This window comes from Dendrobium catenatum, unplaced genomic scaffold (genome assembly GCF_001605985.2).
Source record: "Dendrobium catenatum unplaced genomic scaffold, ASM160598v2 fragScaff_scaffold_243, whole genome shotgun sequence".
Taxonomy (NCBI): Eukaryota; Viridiplantae; Streptophyta; class Magnoliopsida; order Asparagales; family Orchidaceae; genus Dendrobium; species Dendrobium catenatum.
This window is the reverse complement of record NW_021318705.1, coordinates 1,413,838-1,434,656: the sequence shown is the minus strand read 5'-3', so window position 1 is coordinate 1,434,656 and position 20,819 is coordinate 1,413,838. Positions and strand designations below refer to the sequence as shown.

At 37.4% G+C, this 20,819-nt stretch overlaps 1 protein-coding gene across 5 annotated transcripts in view; it reads left to right on the top strand.

Moving 5' to 3' along the window:
- Window positions 1-20,819, top strand: part of LOC110094673 (serine/threonine-protein kinase 4-like) — a 90,299-nt gene that overhangs the window by 43,906 nt on the left and 25,574 nt on the right. For 4 of the 5 annotated variants that reach the window (XM_028693238.1, XM_028693236.1, XM_028693237.1 and 1 more), the window contains exons 12-18: window positions 3,486-3,761; window positions 4,286-4,422; window positions 4,639-4,733; window positions 4,937-4,996; window positions 12,926-13,027; window positions 13,155-13,215; window positions 13,292-13,344. In XM_028693238.1, coding sequence (XP_028549071.1) covers window positions 3,486-3,761; window positions 4,286-4,422; window positions 4,639-4,733; window positions 4,937-4,996; window positions 12,926-13,027; window positions 13,155-13,215; window positions 13,292-13,344 — 784 coding nt within the window. The remainder of the gene's footprint in view (window positions 1-3,485; window positions 3,762-4,285; window positions 4,423-4,638; window positions 4,734-4,936; window positions 4,997-12,925; window positions 13,028-13,154; window positions 13,216-13,291; window positions 13,345-20,819) is intronic. The other variant, XM_028693239.1, reaches the window with a different exon arrangement.

Genomic DNA, 20,819 nt, shown 5'->3' with positions numbered 1-20,819 from the left:
GAGGCGTGTCGGTGCATCATAGATAATGAACAACAGAAATCTGGACCTAAATATTAAAATGAATAATCATTAATAAAATGCAAGTGCCAAATAATAATTCTGATCGTTCAAACAAACATCAAGAAACAAGCAGGGGTCTCTTGGTAGGAAGTCTTCAAACATGAACAAATTATGAACAACACTAGTTGATTATAAGAAGCACGAGTACCTCCTACATGCAATAGCACAATACTTATTATGCAAGCAACAACGAACTTATAGATTGTAGTGGTGACACTTGCAAACAGTGATAGAAAACATGTTAATAGCTTACACAAGGACTGCAAGCAATGAGTGCAGCGATGCCCTGCAGTCAACATCAACGTCTTGCATGCAACTAATGTTACTGCATATGAGTATGCTAGGTCACCCATGGATGATGATAGTGGATATGATGTAAGTATAATAACTCTCCTACAAGTGTATCTTAGAGGACTACAACAGATGTATAAGCAGAACTTATGATACGACAACTCATATGCAAGAAGGAATCAGTAGCCCACTATGAACATGAAAATCTATAAGTGATTGTACGAGACTTGTCCTGCCACAGTAGTTCGCCTACGAGTGATGACTAATGAAATGCAATCGACACGACAAAGCCCCTTGCAAACATATATAATGCAGTATGCAGTGAGTGTGAACTCTTGTTGGCAAACATATATAGTGCAGTATGCAGTGAGTGTGAACTCTTGTTGGCAATGACGGAAGATTTTTTGTATGTGCTACAGTGATAGTCAACAACAGGCAGTGAATGCAATAATGCCCTACTTTCAGCATCCATTCAATAGTAGGCAAAAGCATTGGCCCCCTTGCAAGAAAAAAAATTAAATGACCGATGTCCAATATTTACATCAATAATACCCCTGTGAGTAGGAGATATAGATGTGCATTGAAGGACAACTTGTCGACCAATATACATAGGGAATTGGTGATAAATGTAGCTCAACTGGTGGTAGGGCTGCAAACGAACCGAGCCGAGCCGAGTATGTGAGTGTTCATGTTTGTGTTCATTTAATATCAGCTTGTTCAAGTTTGGTTCATGTTTGTTCGAGCTTTATTGTTTGTGTTCATGTTTGGTTCATTTAAATTAATGAGTGTTCATGTTCGGTTCACGTTCAGTTCATGTTCGTTCGTTTAGTGCTTATCGAGCTTGTTCGCGAACATATTTAACGAATTTTTTTTAACTATCAAACAAATACGTTCATGAACATATCTATAAACAAACACATTTATAATAAAAGCAATTGTCTATGTAACAAAGACAATGATTATTTATATTTATTAATTTTATAGTTAAATATTAATTCTTTTTATCTAGCTTATTCACGAGTTCAAAATCGACACGAATCAAGCTTTTATCGAGCTTCTTATCAAGCTTAATGTCGAGCTTGTTCACGAACTTCAAATGATGTTGTTCGCGAACATAAATGAGCCGAACACATTAGTGTTCAAGTTTGTTTATTTAAGAATCGAGTATTTAAAATATTGTTCAAGTTTGTTTGTTTAGCTAATTAAACGATCACAAACGAGCTTTAATCGAACCGAACAACGAGTAGCTCGTCGAACGTTTGGTTCGCTTGCAGCCCTAACTGGTGGCCCACTTCAACATGTAAACGGAAGTACTAAACCCGCTTGCAAATGATAAGATTCCCTGCAAACGTCCTTAAGAAGTGGTGATAGTTGATATGTTGTAGGGATGTTAAGTCCCTCGTGAACATAGATATGCATGCAACGTGATATGTGCGAGCAGGGAATGAATATCGCATCAAATACAGGAGGGCTATAGTAGGGGCAAGCTTCTATGAGACACTGTAGAAAACCTTTTCAGTTAACAACCATAATGAGAAGAACACATCCATTGTTCATTGGATCTGAAGGTTTTGTCGACCAAGTACAACTAGGTCCTCCAATTGACAACTCTAGAAATCCTGATAGTGATAGTCAGAATAAAGAAAATTTGTTGTAAGGAGCAAGCCCACCGACATGTCACCATAGGAAGGTCCTAACTATGATACTAAGCATGCGAAATTGAATGATTTTATGAGTAATTATGTAGAATAGTGATTCTGTAGAATCAATGAATGAGCAGTTGAAGAGAAAAAAATGTCTTATTCTATCATCCCTACAGAAATATTGAGTCTTCTGATGAAATGTCGTATTATTTGAATAAAGGACAAATACTTGGAGGTCAAACTTCACAACCTAATGTCCTACATGTGCACCATTAAAAGCTGCAGCTGTAGATTGGAGAATGCTGCTCTTGGTTGCCATGTCAAGGACTATGGGAGAAGCTTCCACATCTCATATGCATATCAGATGCTAGAACGTCATTGGCATGCTAAAAACTATCATGTGTTTTGTCCTGTTCATGCTTCGAGGAGACTACTTGTGGCCAATTGAAGACGAGAAGAGCCAATAGTGCATCAATCGAGCCTTTGGCCTCATCAGATTATGATACCTCATCTATCATAAAATAACCTCATGCAATTTAGATGTCCTCATCTAATCTAAACAAGGATTATGTGATTCACGCATTTGACCTCTCGAAGGACGAGAAGATGAAGCTTGTATCAGAATAATGAAGTATCTCATAGTTATTTTGAATGCAATGCTACGATCCACTTGCAAGCTAAAACAAGAAATTAGTAGTAAATTTATATACGAATCCGATCCTATCAGTAAATTGATAGAGTCGACAAGGTTCAATCAACAAAAATATAACCCATAGAAATCTCGATGATGACCGTGTTGAATGTTTATCTAAACTAGAGGGGACCTTATACTTTCCGATCCTTTCAAGCTTCCACAAAATACAAATCTTTTAAAGTGACTACAACATTATCCCAATAATGGTCTTGTTGATAAAAAATCTTAACCTGAGGGGACCATAAACATTTTAAATGCATCCCAAATACCCATAAAAATTCAAAATTTCAAAAATAATCACCCAAAATCAAGATATTTAAAACGAAATAAATCATCAAAAACTTAGAGCAAAAATATACATCAACCTTTTGCAACAGTTTGTCGAGGTGTGCAAATAAAAAATTACTTCCTCTTACAAAGAGCTAATGTATATTCGAGAATATCATTAGGATTCATTCTCAATCGGTCTCTTACAAGTAAAGACGTGGCATGTGTCCTCTAACTAGTCGTCTCGCCACCAAATAGCACCACTGGTAAACGGTTATGATCGAACCCTCTGAACTAGGTGTTTTGTCGCCAAATGACACCACTAAATTACGGTCATGATCAGAGCCCGTATGTTCCCAAGTTCTGTGAATGAACACTTTTGCTTTATAAAGAAACATTTAGATAGATGCTTTCCATTTACATGATCCTTTGCCAGTGTAAATTATCTTCACAGTATTTTCTCTGAAATAAGCTATTTTAGTAAATAGTAGGATCATGTTTTGATTTACTCTCTTTCTCTTGTTGTGCAGAAAAAATCTAGGAGATATTGAAGGGCCTGATGGTAGTGGTCTAATCAAGAAAAATGAGTTTCTAGAAACAGATGTTCTGGAAGTTATCAATCAAGATAGAATTTACAGATATGATAATAAGAAATTAAATAATGATTCAGACCCATCAACATCAACGCATGATGCTGAACTCAGACAGGAAAACGAAGTTGTTAAAGAGCCCCAAATGTGCAGTATCCCTCTTCGTCCTTCTAGCGTGCAAAATAATTCAGCAAAAAGAGGGCGGAACCTTGAAAGGTACATTTCTTAATTCTTATGAAGTTCTACTAAATGCTCGTTTAATCCCAACTGGTACAGAACAAATAGAACATACTTGAAATGTATCATTATCACATTTATGAATTTTCTTTTTTTTTACTTGGTCTCTTTGCTTATTGTGATGCTGTTTGCTTTCGTAAAAACTTGTGGGCTAATTAACTGATTGAGAATTTCTACATTATGCAGCTCAATTTGGATCTATTATCTTTATTTTACTGTCGCAATTAGTGTGAGCAAAAGGGACTGTAACAGTTGATATTTAAAAAGTACTTATTAGCTGCATAAACCTAGATGCGTGAGCCAAATGAAATAATTTCCTATATCTAACATGTTTTTATTTTATTTTTTGAGTTATTTTCTTCTATTTGCAAGATTTAGAGGCCAGCTTGTAGCTGAAAAGAAATCTCCCCTCTTACTTCTAGCTGATACTCATTGAAACACGCCTCGCACTAGCTACTTTTTGAGGATAACTTTGCAGCTACTATGTTTTTCTTTTCTATTAGGGCTGAAAGTGAAAGTCAACTTCGAGCTGAGAGATCTAGGTGTAATGCTTGGAAAGATGCAAACTTAAGTGGTCCATTGATGCTTCCAAATCGTGCTTCTGCAAATAGTTTGTCTGCTCCAACACTGTCTTCAATTAGTAAGAAACTTTTAAAATAATACCTTAATATTTCTTTCAGTATTTACTCCGTTGAGAAGTTTTTCCTTCGACTAAAAATAAATTCAAACGGAGGTTCCATAGGAATACTGTGTAACTAGTTGGTTGGAATGGAGCTTACTGAATCATGAGAGCTTTTTTTTCTCTTTAATCAATTTTGGATTATAACCTTTTTGTTCTGTCTTTGGATTTCTATAGGATGCGGGGACTCTATGGAGGACAAGTTCAACTTGAATGCGGTTCAAATAAAAGGACGGTTTTCTGTTACATCTGAGAATGTTGATGCTGTAAAGGTTAGACCTGATTTTTTGAAGTAGCTCTTATATAATGAACAACATTTGATGCATGAACCTACTACTTCAATTCTTAGGATGTTTTATTATGCATTGTCTGCAAAAATATCTCGGGTTTTCATTCTCTGTTAAGCATAACTTTCATATTTTTTCTAATTTACTAGTCTATTTCTTTTCCAATTTTATGTAAAATGTCTCTTCAGGGTTTACGGATGATAAGATCTGCTAGTGTTGGTGATTGTCTATTTAATCCAACGCAAGTGGTACGCTGTACTATCTTTAATATCCTATTACTGTACTACAACTGTGCTCCCTGCTCAATGAGCAAGGTTGTTTGTTCATTATACAATACCAACGTCAGTTATTCTATTCAAGCATGATTGAAACTTGGAAATGCATAATTATTGTTGCAACTTATCCCTATCTTACTATTAGATTTAGATCATAATATAAAAAACAATTTCATTCCAGCACCATGATTTTTTGTTGACTTGATCAAAGCTTATCCATAGTTCAATCAGAGGTGGGTTGATATAATTGGACGATCAAATCACCTTAATAATTGGAGGGACTTGAAATATAAAGCCGATTCTATGACATTATCCTAGTAAAGATTATAAAGAGGAGTATTGCAAGAAAAATTTGCTGCCTGTAAAATTATTTATCACTATCATAGATGAATTTGATATTGGACTTACATATGTAAAGTAATATTTTGATATGCATCATATTTATTGTTTCATATACATTATAACATAATGGATAGTTCTTTGAAGAATGTAAAATCATTCGAAAAGCTATACTATCGCAGACATTGTATTGGTATTTAAAACTGTAATAACGAATATATCTCAAAAACATACAGAACATTTGGGCTTTTAAAATGGTTATTTCCTAGAAGATGCACACCTATTCTACTAAGACGAATGGAATCTTAGCCATGTTTATTTGAACTGAATTTTTTCTATTCAGGAAGAACTGGAGGAGTAATATACAAATTGTTTCTTGCTGGAAGAGCTTGTACAAATTTGTATGTGTAGGAGTTTCACATTTGTATTAGCTCAAGAGATTCGAATGCACACACTTGTTGTAAAGGATGGAGAATGTTTTTTTTCTTGGAAAACAACTTGAAAGGAAAATTGGTAATGCCTAATCAAGGTGCAAAAATACACTAGTTAGAGAGATATGTACATTGGATTGACCACCTCCAAGTATTTGGAGGGACTTCAGTACAAGTTTCCATTTAGGCGGTTAGAATTTATATGGCATTGTTGAGGGCACTCTTATGCTGGTAGGTTGATTATAAGTATAGCAAAGATAAGCAACGGAAGGGTACTGTCTTCGGGTAATATTGGTACAAATGATGTCTTTTCTTCAACAATAGCTCATTGTTGGCCAATTAGATGTCCTTGTCAATAAGCGTCAAAAGTTTTTCACAAGTGGCATGCCCATTAACCATCTCCAATAAGCAGATGTCATGTTGTAGATAGTGATGATTTGTGTTTAATGAGTTGCAATGAGCTACAGCACATCATACTCAATCCAGACAAGGAATTTTATCTAGAGCTTTAGAAAATCAAGAGAGAAGTCTTTTGATTAAATTATATATATTATATATATATTTTCTCTGAAGGGCTTTTTCAATCCTTAACTTGTTTATTTTTCGTGTTTATTCATAATGGAATGCAAAGATCAAAGCCTTTCATTATTGAAATTTCATTGTTGATGGTTGTGATAGACCCCAAAATTGCCACATCAATAATAACTATGCTAAGTTGACACATGTTAGCGAGGAACATACATAACCTTGAATCAACTTTAGTTGGACCAATGAAATATTATAGGAAAATTTATTTAGGGTTAAATGGTGTTGACTTGGAGAAATAGGGGCACAAGAAGTACTTATCAAGTAGAAAGATTTGTTAGAGTATGAATCCACATGGGAGCCAAAAGAGATGATAATGAGACAATTCACATCCTTCCACCTTGACAAGGTGCATCTTTGAGGGGGAGGTATTGATATGGCGGGATAGGGGAGCAGCTGGAGCATAGGCTGATCCAGCAAGGACCAACCCAAGTACCCAACCAACCGATTAGGCGGAACTAGAGGGAAATTCGGCCCCTCCTTGTGGGGTCCAGGAAAGTTGTAATTCATCATGTAAGGAGGAGGAATCAAGTGAGAGATGTTTAAGAGGTTTTTAATCAGGAAAGTTTTAAATAGGAAGGTTCCAATTATGTTTTTATATGCTAGGAAGGATCCAATTAGGGAGGTTTTAATTAGGAAGGTTCCAATTATGTTTATCACGTGTTATGGTTTTTTGAGGGGTTTGTCTATGGTTTGGGTTTATGCTAATTCTGAGTTTTATTTCTAGGGTTTGTCTAAGGTTCCTAGTAGTGGCTAGGATTTTTGGGAGAGCTGATCTACCATTCTAATAGTAGTAGATCAATTGTATCTTATATTACTTTTAAAGGAGAAATTAGAAATCAGCCTCTATCTTTGTGTTCATATGTTTTTCTTCTATTTTATTTTCTATTTTTTACTTACAAGATGCAGAAAAATCATTCTCACAGCAACAAATTAGATTTTATTCATAGGAAAAATGAATCATTGGCTGCCATTGTAAATGAAAGAAGAAATTACATCAAGATCTGAACTACAAAAGAGTTATTACATAATACTAAACCAACTCTTGGAAGTTTGCGCAAATACAAATATGTTATTGTATGCCAAAAATAAAAAAAACATTTTCATTTAACCTAAGAAAAATAAGATACAAAGTCTCTAAAATTGAAAATTGATAGAAATATCATTGTCATATAATTCTTGCTAAAAGGTCATATATGCAATAAAAGCCGTTGAACTCTGAGGAACTGATTGGGACATCAGATCATGGAAACTATATCAGAGACTTTGCCGATGATCTACGGCCACGATCGCACCGATCTATTTTTCAGTCTTCATATGTATTTGTTTTATTTATTTGCTTTATGTATTTGTTTTAGTAGCATTTCTCGTTTTGTCCTCTAGGGTTTTGTCATATGTAAGCCCTAGGGGCATTGTCATCCTTTATTTCCCTTTCATTGTAGGAGGCTATATATAAGTCTCATAATTTTCTTTTGGAATGGATGAATTACAATCAAATTTATGCACATTGAATTCTTGTGAGAGCTTGAGAGTCTTTGGAGAGAAATCCTTTAGAGAGGGAAGCGGATCACCCACCAACCTTGGAAGAGTCCGAGTTTGTGGATAACTTCTTCTTATTTCTTCCTCTTCTTTCTCCATCCCTTCCCTTCCACCCCACGGCCCATCCCAAATCCCCACAATAGCCAGCCACCATTCCAGGGTAAAGCTCCACCGCCGGCCAAGACCCCTCCCCACTCCACCTAGCCGTCGACTATCCAAGGGGGTTCACCCCTTGTTTGGTTGATCCACTTAATTCCTCCACCTCCACCTATCCCTAACCCTAGCCCTCATACTAGTCTTCGGCCACCCTTTCCCAATTCCCTTTGCTTCCACAATTTCACACCCCTTATCATTACTTTCTTTTCCTATAAGTTCTCTTTTGTAAAGGTTTTTAATTTCAATTATTTAAATCAAATTTGAATTTTGAAACATTTCCTAAAATAGAATCCTATTTTAGGAAAGTTTCTAAAATCAAATCCAAATTAAATTTGAATTAGATTGGAATTAAATCCTATTCCTTAATTTGAGAATCTCATTTAAGTAAGTAATTAAAACCCTTGCTTATTTCCCCAATTCCCCTCCCTATGCCGCCGGCCCCCTCCTTGCCCCACTTGAATACTTTCCAAACTTCAAGCCTCTCTCTTTGGGAAGAATTCAAAGCCTCTCCCTCTCTCTTACCCGCCCCCTCCCTCTTTTCAAATCACCATTAAATCCTTTCCAAATTAAAGGATTAACTATATAAATAATTTCTTAATTTATCCCATCTTCCCTCCTCTAAAATTTGAACCTACTTTTCCTCCAAACCCTCTCCTTTGGCCGACCACCCTCTCACCCTTTCTTCCACTTGGATTCTTGAGAGAATCTTCTTCCTCTCAAAGGGAATCCTTAAGGATAACAAAGGGACGTCTTCTACAACACTTCCACACTATGAAATCAATGCATGGCCGATCTCGAACTTGACTCCGCCTTCATCTACAATGAACAAGACTTTGTCTAAATCCTCTGATCTCCTTTCTTCCACGTCAATCCGGAAGTAGACAATTTCGTCGAGGAATACGTGGAGCGTATCATATTCACCCTGTAAGAAGTCATTGAAGAACTGATTTACACCGTTCAGTGACAAATCACCGTCGTGCCTCGACAAGGGTGAACTTTCTTTCCTTTTTCAAGTTCCTTCCTAATCTTCTTCTCGTGTAGGTTCGAATCAAGCATAAGGAATCGTGCAAAGCCATCTTCCTAAACTTAGTAATCGTAGGGAATGATTTATGACTTTCTATGCATCTATTCTCATTGTTAATCTAGGGATGTTATTGAAAATCCCTTTAATTTTCTTATGTTGAAATTCTGTTTGTTTTGGTGATCCTAACTATTAGCGTGTGATTTGGCTTAAGCGGAAGCACCCCACTTTTGTTTTCTATTATCATTAAGTGGCTACTGTTTTAATTCTTATTGCTCTTACTTAAAAGCGTGCAAATTCTTATTACATTCATTTAAATCATACCTAGTCTTACATCAGGAACTCTTGAGCAAATTGTGTGGTACTTCAAGGCTTGCACTCATACAGAGCTGAACTATAATTGGGACATAAAATCCAAACAAAGAAAGATAGTCTCTGCAGAGAATTTTAGCTGCCACAATAAGTCTGCGTAAAAGAGAGAGACAATGCTTTGGAACTTGAGGATATTTACTGGCTGATCAATTCCTCTCATAATCTCCTCCCATTAAACATTAGGCTGCTTAGAGGAAAATAATAACAATAGCGTCAAGCCTTATCCTACTATGTGGGGTCCGCTATATGAATCTTCTTTTTTTTTTTCATTGTATTCGTAACATAGGTCAGATATAATACTTATTAACCAAAGTCTTTTTAGGTTTCCTTTTACCTTTATTGACATAGGTCAGATCTAATACATCTACTCTCCTAACTGAGTCATCGGAAAGCCAATATTTTATATGGCCAAACTATCTAAGACGACTCTCTCTAATCTTATCTGTCACTAGAGCTACTCCAATATTTTCATATATATATATATATATTTTATTTTTTTTTTGCATTTTGTCTCTAAGTGTAAAGTCACTCATCTACCTGAGCATTTTCATCTCTGTAATACTTAACTTATTTTTTTTGCTTCTCTTTTAATGGCCAACCTCATGTGCCTCAAAGCATTGCAGCAAACAACAAAATGTCGAGAAGGGATAGAGCCATAATGATGTGATACATGCTTGGAGTTACACAAGATTATCAAGATAATTTACTAGAAGTTTAACCTTTATAAAACTATGCGTCAATTCAAAGTAGGTTACAAGAATTCTCAGTATTCCACTTGCTTAGGCAAAGAGTTGCGTGAAGATTAACGAAGACACTCTCAATCAAATACAAAGGTGAAGTAATGTAAAAGCTTATAACACAAATCCAAAAGTTAATAATGAGGTGTTCACTTTTGAGGATCTACTCTCTTCCCTACGAATCTAGGTTGAGCGGAGAAAGATCTTCCACACTAGAAATGAAGTAACTACTAGGACGAACGAGCCGAGGAACGTCGTTGTTGTGAAGGTAGCCGGAGGTGGAGGTGGCACTTATCTTTCGGTGAGGGACCACGGCGTCCTTGGTCATTGTAGTTCAATGGTGTGGGAAAGACAATACACGATCCGGTTGACGTAGCGTTTAATGGTGATGTTGTATTCCCAATCCGGTTCGTAGAAGGGGGAGAGAAAGATGTCGATCTCCCCTTGCTCGTTGTACGCGAAGCCGTGATCAACTTCGGGATCCGCCATGCATGGTTTGTATGGAGGTGATGAACATGATAAGAAAACCCAAGAGAGGAGAGGTGGTGGACGGCTTGGAGAGGTGGAGAGGATGAGGCTAGGGTTTGAAGAGAAAACAAATTAGGATTGTAATAATGTGGTTTGATCAAAATCTGAAATTAAACTTGGATTTTGAGTCAATTGGGAGGAAAAACTCTTGAGATTTGAATTCAAATAGGTGGTAATTAATTCCTTGAAGGAGGGAGTTATAGTGGGGCCGGCGGCATAGAGAGAGAGGGGGGAGGGGTTATGGAAGAAAACTGAAATCAATTTCAGTTTTAAGTGAAATTGGAGGGAGAATTATTGGAGATCAATTTCAAATTTCAAATAATAAGTGAGGGCATTGAATGAGCATTCAATGGGAACCCCATTAAGAGGCCGGCGGCATCAAGGAGGATGGAGGAGATTTGGGGAGGAAGAAAGGGGTTTCCAAATACGTAATGATGACTAGGAAAGAATTATTAAATCCGATTTGATTTAATTTAAATTTGGATTCATCATAATAAAACTTTCCTAATTTGGATTTTCCAATTTGGAAAGAATTTGAAATTCGAAATTTGAATTTCAAATATGATGGCTAGAGAAGAGAGGGTTGCGGGTGGATGAAGGGAGGCTGGTGGCAAGGTGACCGGCCGGTGGTGGGACGGCAGCCGGTGGCTTGGGCTCCAAGGGGGTGGCGGCAAGAAGGTTGGGGTGTTTCGGGTTCTCCAAGCTAATGGGCTTTGGTTGTCTTCTCTTGAGTTGGGGGATGAAGAGATTGGTGGAGAAGAAAAAGGAAAATAAGAATCGCAAACCTCAACGCGTCCTCCTCTAGAACTCACAAAGAGATCTACAATATTATTTCCTCAAGAACTCACAAAGAGATCTAGGAGAAATATCATGAACTCACAAAGAGAACAATAAGAGAAAATTTTCATTCATCAACTAAACTCATACATAAGAAGATGGCCATATATATAGGCCTCAAAATGCCAAATAAAACAAAAGATTAGAATGTCCCTTGGGCTACAATAGCTACCAACTACCCATAAGGGCAAAAACGGAAAAACTGAAATAAATGATTAATACATAAAATACTAATACAGAAAATGCATCAAAGCTTTCCATCATGGCCATCGATCTCCTGTGTTGCCTCTGATAAACGCGTCGAAACCTCTTGTCGATGTCCCCATCACATAGAGGAAGTGAAATATAGAAAACAAAAGGTTTCGATACAGTAATTAATGTGGGTCAAATACTTTGTAGAAACAATCTACAGTACTGCACATCCATGTCGCACCCCACCTTTATATGCCTTGCCTTTAACAATCTTTTACGAAGAGTTAATAAGCAGTGCTTCCGTTTTAGGTCAATCGAGATTTTTTCCCTTGTTTTGTGGTTTGTGGACCACGAAGCAGACTACTCTTTATTCCTGGACCAACATTTCTTTTAATGTATTCTTGCATTTTAGTATTTATCCTAGGAAGGGTTTGTTTGGATGCAGGATTTAAGCAGGATCTGAGCTAAATCATACCTAACATCGAAAATCACCAAGCTAAATCTCATGATTAGTGTAATCTTCACTTCACGGAGTTTTCTCACTTTTTTCCCTTAACCCAGATTTACTAAATCTGGGAGGTGGGCAGATTGCAAGATTTAGTCTGAGTAAGTGTGCAAAAGGGTGAAAGATCTTTACCTTCGCAGCAGAGAGCTCTCATCATGATTTCGGATCCTTCACAAACAACATTGTTGAGGAGGCAAATAAGCTTCCTTCGGCGACCTTAGCTACTTTGTCGAAGGAGGTGAACGACGTCATAGCGATTTCGTTGATGGAGTTGAACAATTTCATTGTGATTTTTTTACTTCTTCTGTTGGTGTTTGGATTATTGGAAAACTGTGCTTTCTCTTTCGTGTTGCCTTTTATTTAGAAATTGCTAAAAAAATCATGCCTACTTCCATTGTCTTCCATCTTGAAATAAGTATCATAAAGTTCATCAAAATTGAACCAGCTTTATCCTCAACAATGCAAAACAGTTTTAAGGACTTAACGCCCTCAACATTTAATAATAAGCTGGATTTTCAGGATTTACTAAATCTTACATATATGCAAACAGCCCCAAGTATTTATCCCTAGATTGCTATTTTTTCACAGTAGTAGTCTTGCAGTTTGGGTTGTGTAATACTATGAAATTATAACTTTAATCACTCTTTTTCAATTTCTCAGCCTTCTAATGAGCTCCCAAAGGAAAACATAAATATTTCATTGCTTCCTTCTATTCTAATGACTCATCTCCAGAATCTTGCTCGGCAAACTTCGTCTCAGCAGGTAAACCTCTTCGGTGCCTTACCCTCAGACGAAGTCCAGCAACTACTATATTCTATTCATTGTTGATTAATTATCCATTCTCATTTCTGCCTACACCATTAGTGCAGATAATCATATTTTTTTATAGCTTTGGCAGGTTCTTCTTACGGATTTGTTGACTAGCATGCAGCAAAATGATATTCTTTCCAGTGAGTGCAAATTTTTTCCCCTTTAATTAAAAGAACTATGAAACCTTTTTATTCTTTGTTATCGGACACATTGTAGGTTTCAAAACGGAAATTCCATCACAAACATCCAAGCTTGAGATAGACGTTCTGGTCAGTCTTTCCTTCTTTCTTGCAATCTTTGCATGGACTAAAGTTTCTTTATCATTTGAAAATGAAGAAAATTTTTCTGTTGCTTCATGACATATTGAACTGCAACTTTTTTTTTTTCGTAAAATTGTTTCTGCTATCCATGAGAGTCCAAAGACAGTACCAACCTTTTTTCGGTTGAGTGCCAAAGAACAATTTTGTTGTTGGTGGATTTCAATCCCAAGATTTCAACAATAAGTTTCAAGATCTAAATTAACTAAACTAGTTGGTTCTCACAAACAACACCAATGTAACATCCCATTATATTTTTATTCATTACAAGTTAATATATGATTAAAAGAACAACATGAATGCTTATTATGAACAATGAAGCTCTTGATGTTTATTTAGGCTGCAATCTCAAACGAAAGTATGATGGCAACAATGGAGAAAGCCGAAGTATGGTAGGGCAAGACATCGTTCTTCCCATCGGGATATAAGAGTATGAAAGATGATTTGATTCAAAATAAACTTTCAGGATTATTTCTCCTATAAATTAAACAACCAATATATTTGGCCTATGTTGTATATTACAAGGCATATAAAGCCAAATTTTCTTTTTGTTATGATTTTTTTTCTAAAATAAAATTAAATGAAGGATTGGACAAACCTCACCTGTGATGGCTATTGCACGTTTAGGAGGTATGGATCATATAATAGGGAAATCAGGAGTATGAGGAGAGGAGAGAAAAGGAAAAAATCAAAGCTTTATATATATTTGGGACCAACATAGGCAATTTAATTTTTTTTATTTATTATTTCAAACATATAAAATATTAAATATAAGATAATAAAAAGTTACAATTTATAACGTATGTTCTTTATATTCGAAAATAGTTAAATAATTACTTCATTATCAATACAATCTAGTATTTTTTTTCAATATAAGTGATTAATGTATCATTCAGCCATTGATCTCTAATTCTTTTTTGCAACCAACTTTTTATAATACTCATAACAAAAAATGCTCTTTCGACTCTTGTTGTTGCAACGAGTAATTCTAATTTCAATTTCAATAGTCTAAAAAACAAGTTGATATAGAACATATTTCCTGCTTTGGATCATTTTCTCTGCAAAACTTCTTATATCTTTTAATGAAGAAAATTGTTCATCATATCGCATGTTCATAATATAAGTGTCCAATAGATTAACAAGAATCATCTGATCAAATGGAGTAAGATCATTTAGATAAAACTTTATCATTCTAATTATCATCTCTTTATTAAATGCATAAAATGTATTATTTGAATTCAAACATGAAATAGATAAAAGTAACTCAGTACTTACTTCTGTAAAATGATTTTTCAACTCTTGAAGTTGGATATCATTGGTTGTGTAGAATATTTCAATCCGAAAATGATGTCAGCCAAAAACTACATCAATTCAAAAAAATGATCTTAGTTTTTTTTTTTTTATAAGACTCATCATGTCCACGAAAAGTCAATCCTTATCTTAAACCATATATAATCAACGAAAGAATTTAGTCACGTTCAATTTGCAATTATAGCATGATCAACTTGCTTATGAAAGACAAAATCAATATGTTGACTCTATTTCGTTAGGTCTTCACAATTTTGTCGTGCATATTATGAGCACTATTATGGATTCCAAATTTGTTTGATTTTTTTCTCAATTGAAGATTCATTTTTATTAAATACCTCATAATCTTTATTACCTTTGTCTAATGCTCTGAAATGATAACAATATTGATAATATATTTTTTCTTTATATATACTGTAGTCTAACCAATTAGAGTACTTATGAAACCAACTAGAGTTAAAGCGTCTATCTTCTGTCCCAAATTTATTTTTGGGAAAATCATGATTGCAAGGCTAATATGACCCTCTTTATAAGTATGCTCTATGGACTTTATCTCGAAAATTAGGATTAAATTCACTAATAGGAATTCGCAATCCTGAATTTGATGGAAGATTTCTATATCTAAGTCCATATTTTTTAGTAAATCTACCTCTACTCGATTCATTTTTTATTTTGCTCTTCATCGTTTTTGTTTGTCTCATATGAAGGTTTTAATATGTTTGATTTTGATGACCTCTTAAAATATCTCTTCATAGATGTTTGAACCTATAATTTCAAAAAAGAGTGACAAATTTCATTTGTTGATCACCAACAATGATGATAGCATTATGGAAAAGGAAAAAAGTTCTAAATAGGATAATTACTCTAATATATATGATTATGTTGACTCATCGATATAAAGTTCTTTGTGTACATGGTTAATAAATTGTATATTGGCGTTTACTCCAAATTTAACTAGAGTTCCACCACCTGGAAAAAATGATTTATTGTACTTCTTCAAGCATAAGAAAAGTCTGATTCATTAAATCTTTGAAGTTGTTACTATTAATTAAGAAGATCTAGTTATTGAGGCGTTTATAATACAAAAATATATATTTGCATGTTTAATTGACTTATATGCCAATGTCATTTCATGTTAAACTTAATGAACAAACATCTTCAAGACAAGCAATAATCAAAATCCACATTACAATATTAGAAAACACAAATTAATCAAAAGCTAAAAAGACTGGATTAATTTTATCCCAATAAATGTTATCTTCTATAATTGAAAATCCATCCACATGATCGAAAATGGATAAGTAAATTTGCTCAAAAATCAAAAGGAAACTTAAACCTGGAGACTGCTCCACACCATAATCAACTTACACGCTAAAAGAAAGAACATAAAAGAACATAAAAGAACATATATACAAATTAGGAGATCAATAGTAGCTGAATCAGCCTTAGTTTAAGTAAAATAAAATAACCAGGAGATGACCCAGAAGAAAAAATGTATTCAAGTCATAAACTGTTACTTCATCCCCTTCCTCATACTAATTTCTAAAGCTTTAGGGGTTTCTAAATCGAATGGTGAGATGATGTATAGCACTTGCATACCTTCAAATGAAGGCTGAAGCAAAATCATCCTGCTGTTTGCTGGAGATAGCGAGGTCGACTTCCTGCTTGGCACCATGCATCTTAGCATGAGGCAAAGGGGGCAGAGCAGACCATGCGTCATGGATTGAGGCAAAGGAGGAGCACTTTGGGTCAAGGAAAAGGAGGTGGAGCAAGCAGAAGAGACGAAAGAATTAGGGAAAATCGACTTACTTAAAAAAATAGAAAAAATTTGAGCAGGAGGAGCGGTTTTTTTTTTTTTTTTGGGTATGTGCCCCCATGGCTCACCCTACCCCCTCAATCCGCCCTTTTTTCTGTACTTTAGAATGCAATTGAGACATTTTGGGCTAATCTCGTGCAACATTGCATTCATCTCCCTTTTTTTTTCATTTTTATTACAATTGATTGGATTGATTTTTGAAATAGATGTAAAGGACCTAAAGGCCAATAGTCAAATCGGGGAAACCTTTAATTGGAGGCACATAAGATTTGGGAACATGCTCTTGACTTTTAATTCTACATCTTCAACGCAACTCTGATCTTCTGTTCATCTTGCGAGTTCAATCGACTTAATGGGACTTCAATCCAAATTTGGCCCTTGTGGATTTTTGCTCATTGGGCAACTTCTTGTAACATTTTGTGCTAAGTCCATGTAGATCTAGTTTAACTTGCAGCATTTCACCAAAACAATGGAGTGTTTCACTAGTTTTAATTTAACACATTTAAATCTTACAAAATCAAATAGATAATTTTCTTAGAAGTATTTCAAGTTGTCAATATATTCTAACAATCCTTAAGATTATGCCCACTATTGAAAGTAGTATTATTGTTCTGATCCTCATGATAGTGTTAGGAAATACTTGATTTCAAGTATTCCCTAATCACTTTAGCAATTTGTTAGGAAATACTTGATTTCAAGTATTCCCTAATCACTTTAGCAACAAATCTCAAAGCGAACTGCTGTCCACAGCAGGAAATCAGCCAAAAACAGTAGAAAAAGAGAGGAAAACTGCAGGAGATGAGGATAAAACACTTGTATTTTACTAGTAGACAATGAAAATAGCAAAGATACAGTTTGTTCTTCAATTCGAGAGGAAGAACAACTCTCCAAAGTTCTCCGGCGAAGCCAAGAGCCCAAGCACACAAACCCTAGATCTCAAAAGAGAATTCAAATTCAAGATAATCCCTAATTCTCCCTTAACTCTCTAATTATACAAAATTAATCATAAAGGACAATCATAAACTTTCTAAAACAGCCTTTCACATTCAAAATTTCTCTCCTAAACTCCCCCTCTCAAGCCTACGTGGATTCACGGCTCTGCCGTTTCCGCCCAAGCCGCGTCTCGCGTAGACGCAAACCGGTCCCTGTTGGACCGGTCCAACCGGCCCATCCTGGGCCGGTCTAACATTATCGCCCTCCCAAAGAATCACCTTGTCCTCAAGGTGAAAATCTGGAAACTGCTGTTTCGCCATCTCGTATGGCTCCCACGTGGCCTCGAAGTCAGGAAGGTTCTTCCACTGGATCAACACTTCCTTAGTTTCATCTTCTTTCTGGCGAACACCCCTCAGCTCCAAAGGTTCCAGGATCCCCTCTAACTCCTCCGTAAGTGTCGGCGGTAGCTCGGGAATGGCGATGTGATCACCAATGACCCTTCTCAGCTGTGAGACGTGAAAAACCGGGTGTATAGTCGCTGATGGGGGTAATTTCAGTCGGTATGCTACTGCCCCGATCTTTTCTATCACTTCATAAGGACCAAAGTACCTTGGAGCTAGCTTTTCATTCCTCCGGTTAGCAACCGTCTTCTGTCTGTATGGGCGGAGCTTCAAGAACACCTTATCCCCTGCCTCAAAATGAATATCTTTTCTATGCCCATCTGCTTGCTTCTTCATGATTTGCTGCGCCCTCAACAAGTGCCTTTTTAACTCCTCTAGCACTCGGTCCCTCTCTCCAAATACTCCTCTACTGATGAAACAGGAGTACTACTGCTCCCAAAGTGTACCAAGTGTGGGGGATCCCGTCCGTACAACACTTTGAATGGGGTCATTTGTGAAGCCGAGTGAAATGACGTGTTGTACCAGTACTCAGCCCAGGATAACCACTTCGCCCATAGCTTTGGTGTCTCTGAAACAAAGCATCTGAGGTACGTTTCCAAGCTCCTGTTGACTACTTCCGTCTGTCCATCCGTCTGTGGGTGGTAGGCTGTACTTCTCTTGAGCACTGTTCCCTGCAATCTGAATAGCTCCTTCCAGAAATGACTGAGGAACACCTTGTCCCTATCTGATACGATCGCCTCTGGCACCCCGTGTAATCTGATCACTTCTCTGATAAAGGCTGATGCTACTGTTATTGCGGTGTAGGGATGTCGGAGGGGAATGAAATGGGCATACTTGCTCAACCTGTCCACCACTACTAAGATCACTGTGAACCCCTCTGAACGGGGCAGCCCATCTATGAAATCCATAGAGATCTCCTCCCATACTCTACCCGGCAAAGCTAAAGGCTGTAGTAATCCTCCTGGTGACATAGCTAGGTACTTACTCCTTTGACAGACCTCACATCTGGCTACCATCTCCTCTACATCTTTATGCATCCCCTTCCAGTATAGCTCCCCAGCTAGCCTCCTGTATGTCTTTTGTACGCCTGAATGGCCCCCTATTGCACTCCCATGAAACTCCTGGAGTAGGTTTGGGATGTGGATCGACGTCCGGGGCATCACAAACCTCCCCTGATACAGCAGCTTGTCTCCCTCCATGGAGTATCCCGGGTGGCTATCTGGTTCCTTCAGTAAATCCGTCCTGATCTTTCCCAAACTCTCATCTCTAGCGCTTTCTTCTCTGATGGCCTCCCAATCAAGCATCCAAGGCACGGATAGAGCAACTGTCTGCAATTCCTCCATACATCTGGATAAGGCATCAGCCGCCTTGTTCTCCACCCCTGGCCTGTTCTGAATCTCAAAATCGTACCCCAATAACTTGGACAACCACCTCTGATGCTCTTCCGTCACCATCCGCTGTTCTAAGAGAAATTTCAGGCTCCGCTGATCAGTCCTGACAACGAAGTGTCTTCCAAGTAGGTAAGGCCGCCATTTCTGAATGGCCAACACGATGGCCATCAATTCCCTCTCATATACTGATTTCATCCTTGCTCGAGCAGTCAATACCTGGCTGAAATAAGCGATGGGTCTCCGATTCTGCATAAGTACTGCACCCAATCCGTATCCCGATGCATCGGTCTCCACAATGAATGTCTGAGTAAAATCCGGCAAAGCTAGGACCGGCACTGTAGTCATTGCCTTCTTCAGGCTCTCGAATGCAGATGTGGCTGCTTCTCTCCACAGGAAACCATCCTTCTTCAATTGCTCCGTAAGTGGCCATGCTATGGTGCTATATCCCTTTACAAATCTTCTGTAATACCCTGTCAATCCCAGAAATCCTCTCAGCGCTTTCAGATTCTTTGGTAGTGGCCACTTTAGCATTGCCTCAATTTTGGAGTGATCAGCTGCCACCCCTTCCTTGGACACCACATGACCCAAGTACTCTACACTGGCTTGTGCAAAGCAGCATTTCTTTAAATTTGCCCTCAACTGGTGCTCCTGCAATACCTCTAACACTTTCTTCAAGTGTTCCCAATGTTCGACCTCTGACTTGTTGTATATCAGGATGTCGTCAAAAAATACTAACACAAACCTTCTGAGATAAGGTTTGAAGACCTTATTCATCAGGGCCTAGAAAGTATCAGGTGCATTGGTGAGGCCAAAGGGCATCACCAAGAACTCATAATGGCCTTCATGAGTTCTAAAAACTGTTTTGGGTACATCTTCCTTCCTCATTCGAATCTGGTGGTAGCCCGATTTCAAATCTATCTTGCTGAAAATCACGGTCCCACTTAATTCATCCAAGAGCTCATCGATAACTGGTATAGGAAACTTATCAGGTACAGTCTCCTTGTTGAGTGCTCTGTAATCTACACAAAAACGCCAGCTGCCGTCCTTCTTTTTCACCAACAGAACGGGACTAGAGAAAGGGCTGATGCTGGGTCTGATGATCTCTGCCTCCAGCATCTCTCTAATCAACCGTTCTATTTCATCCTTCTGGAACTGAGGGTAGCGGTAAGGAAGTACACTGATGGGTGATACTCCTTCCCTCAACACAATAGCATGCTCATGCTCCCTCTGCGGTGGTAATCCCTGAGGCGGCTGAAACACCTCTTGGAACTGTTGAATCAACGGCTGAACGGAGAGGGGTATAGCTCCTCCCTCCTCCACTCCTGCCCCCTCCAAACTATGCAATTCCACCAGGTAGCCTCCTCCCTCCTGCTGAATGGTCCGGATTAGGGCTTTGAGAGAAACCCCAGCTTTTGTCAACCCTGCATCCCCCTGAATTGTTTTCCTTCTCTCCCCTATCACCAGTTCCATCCTCAAAGTCCCCCAATTAATCTTCGTCTCCCCCAATGTACGCAGCCACTTCATCCCTAAGATGACGTCAGTACTCCCCAATTCCAAAGGAAGGAAATCTTCCTTCAC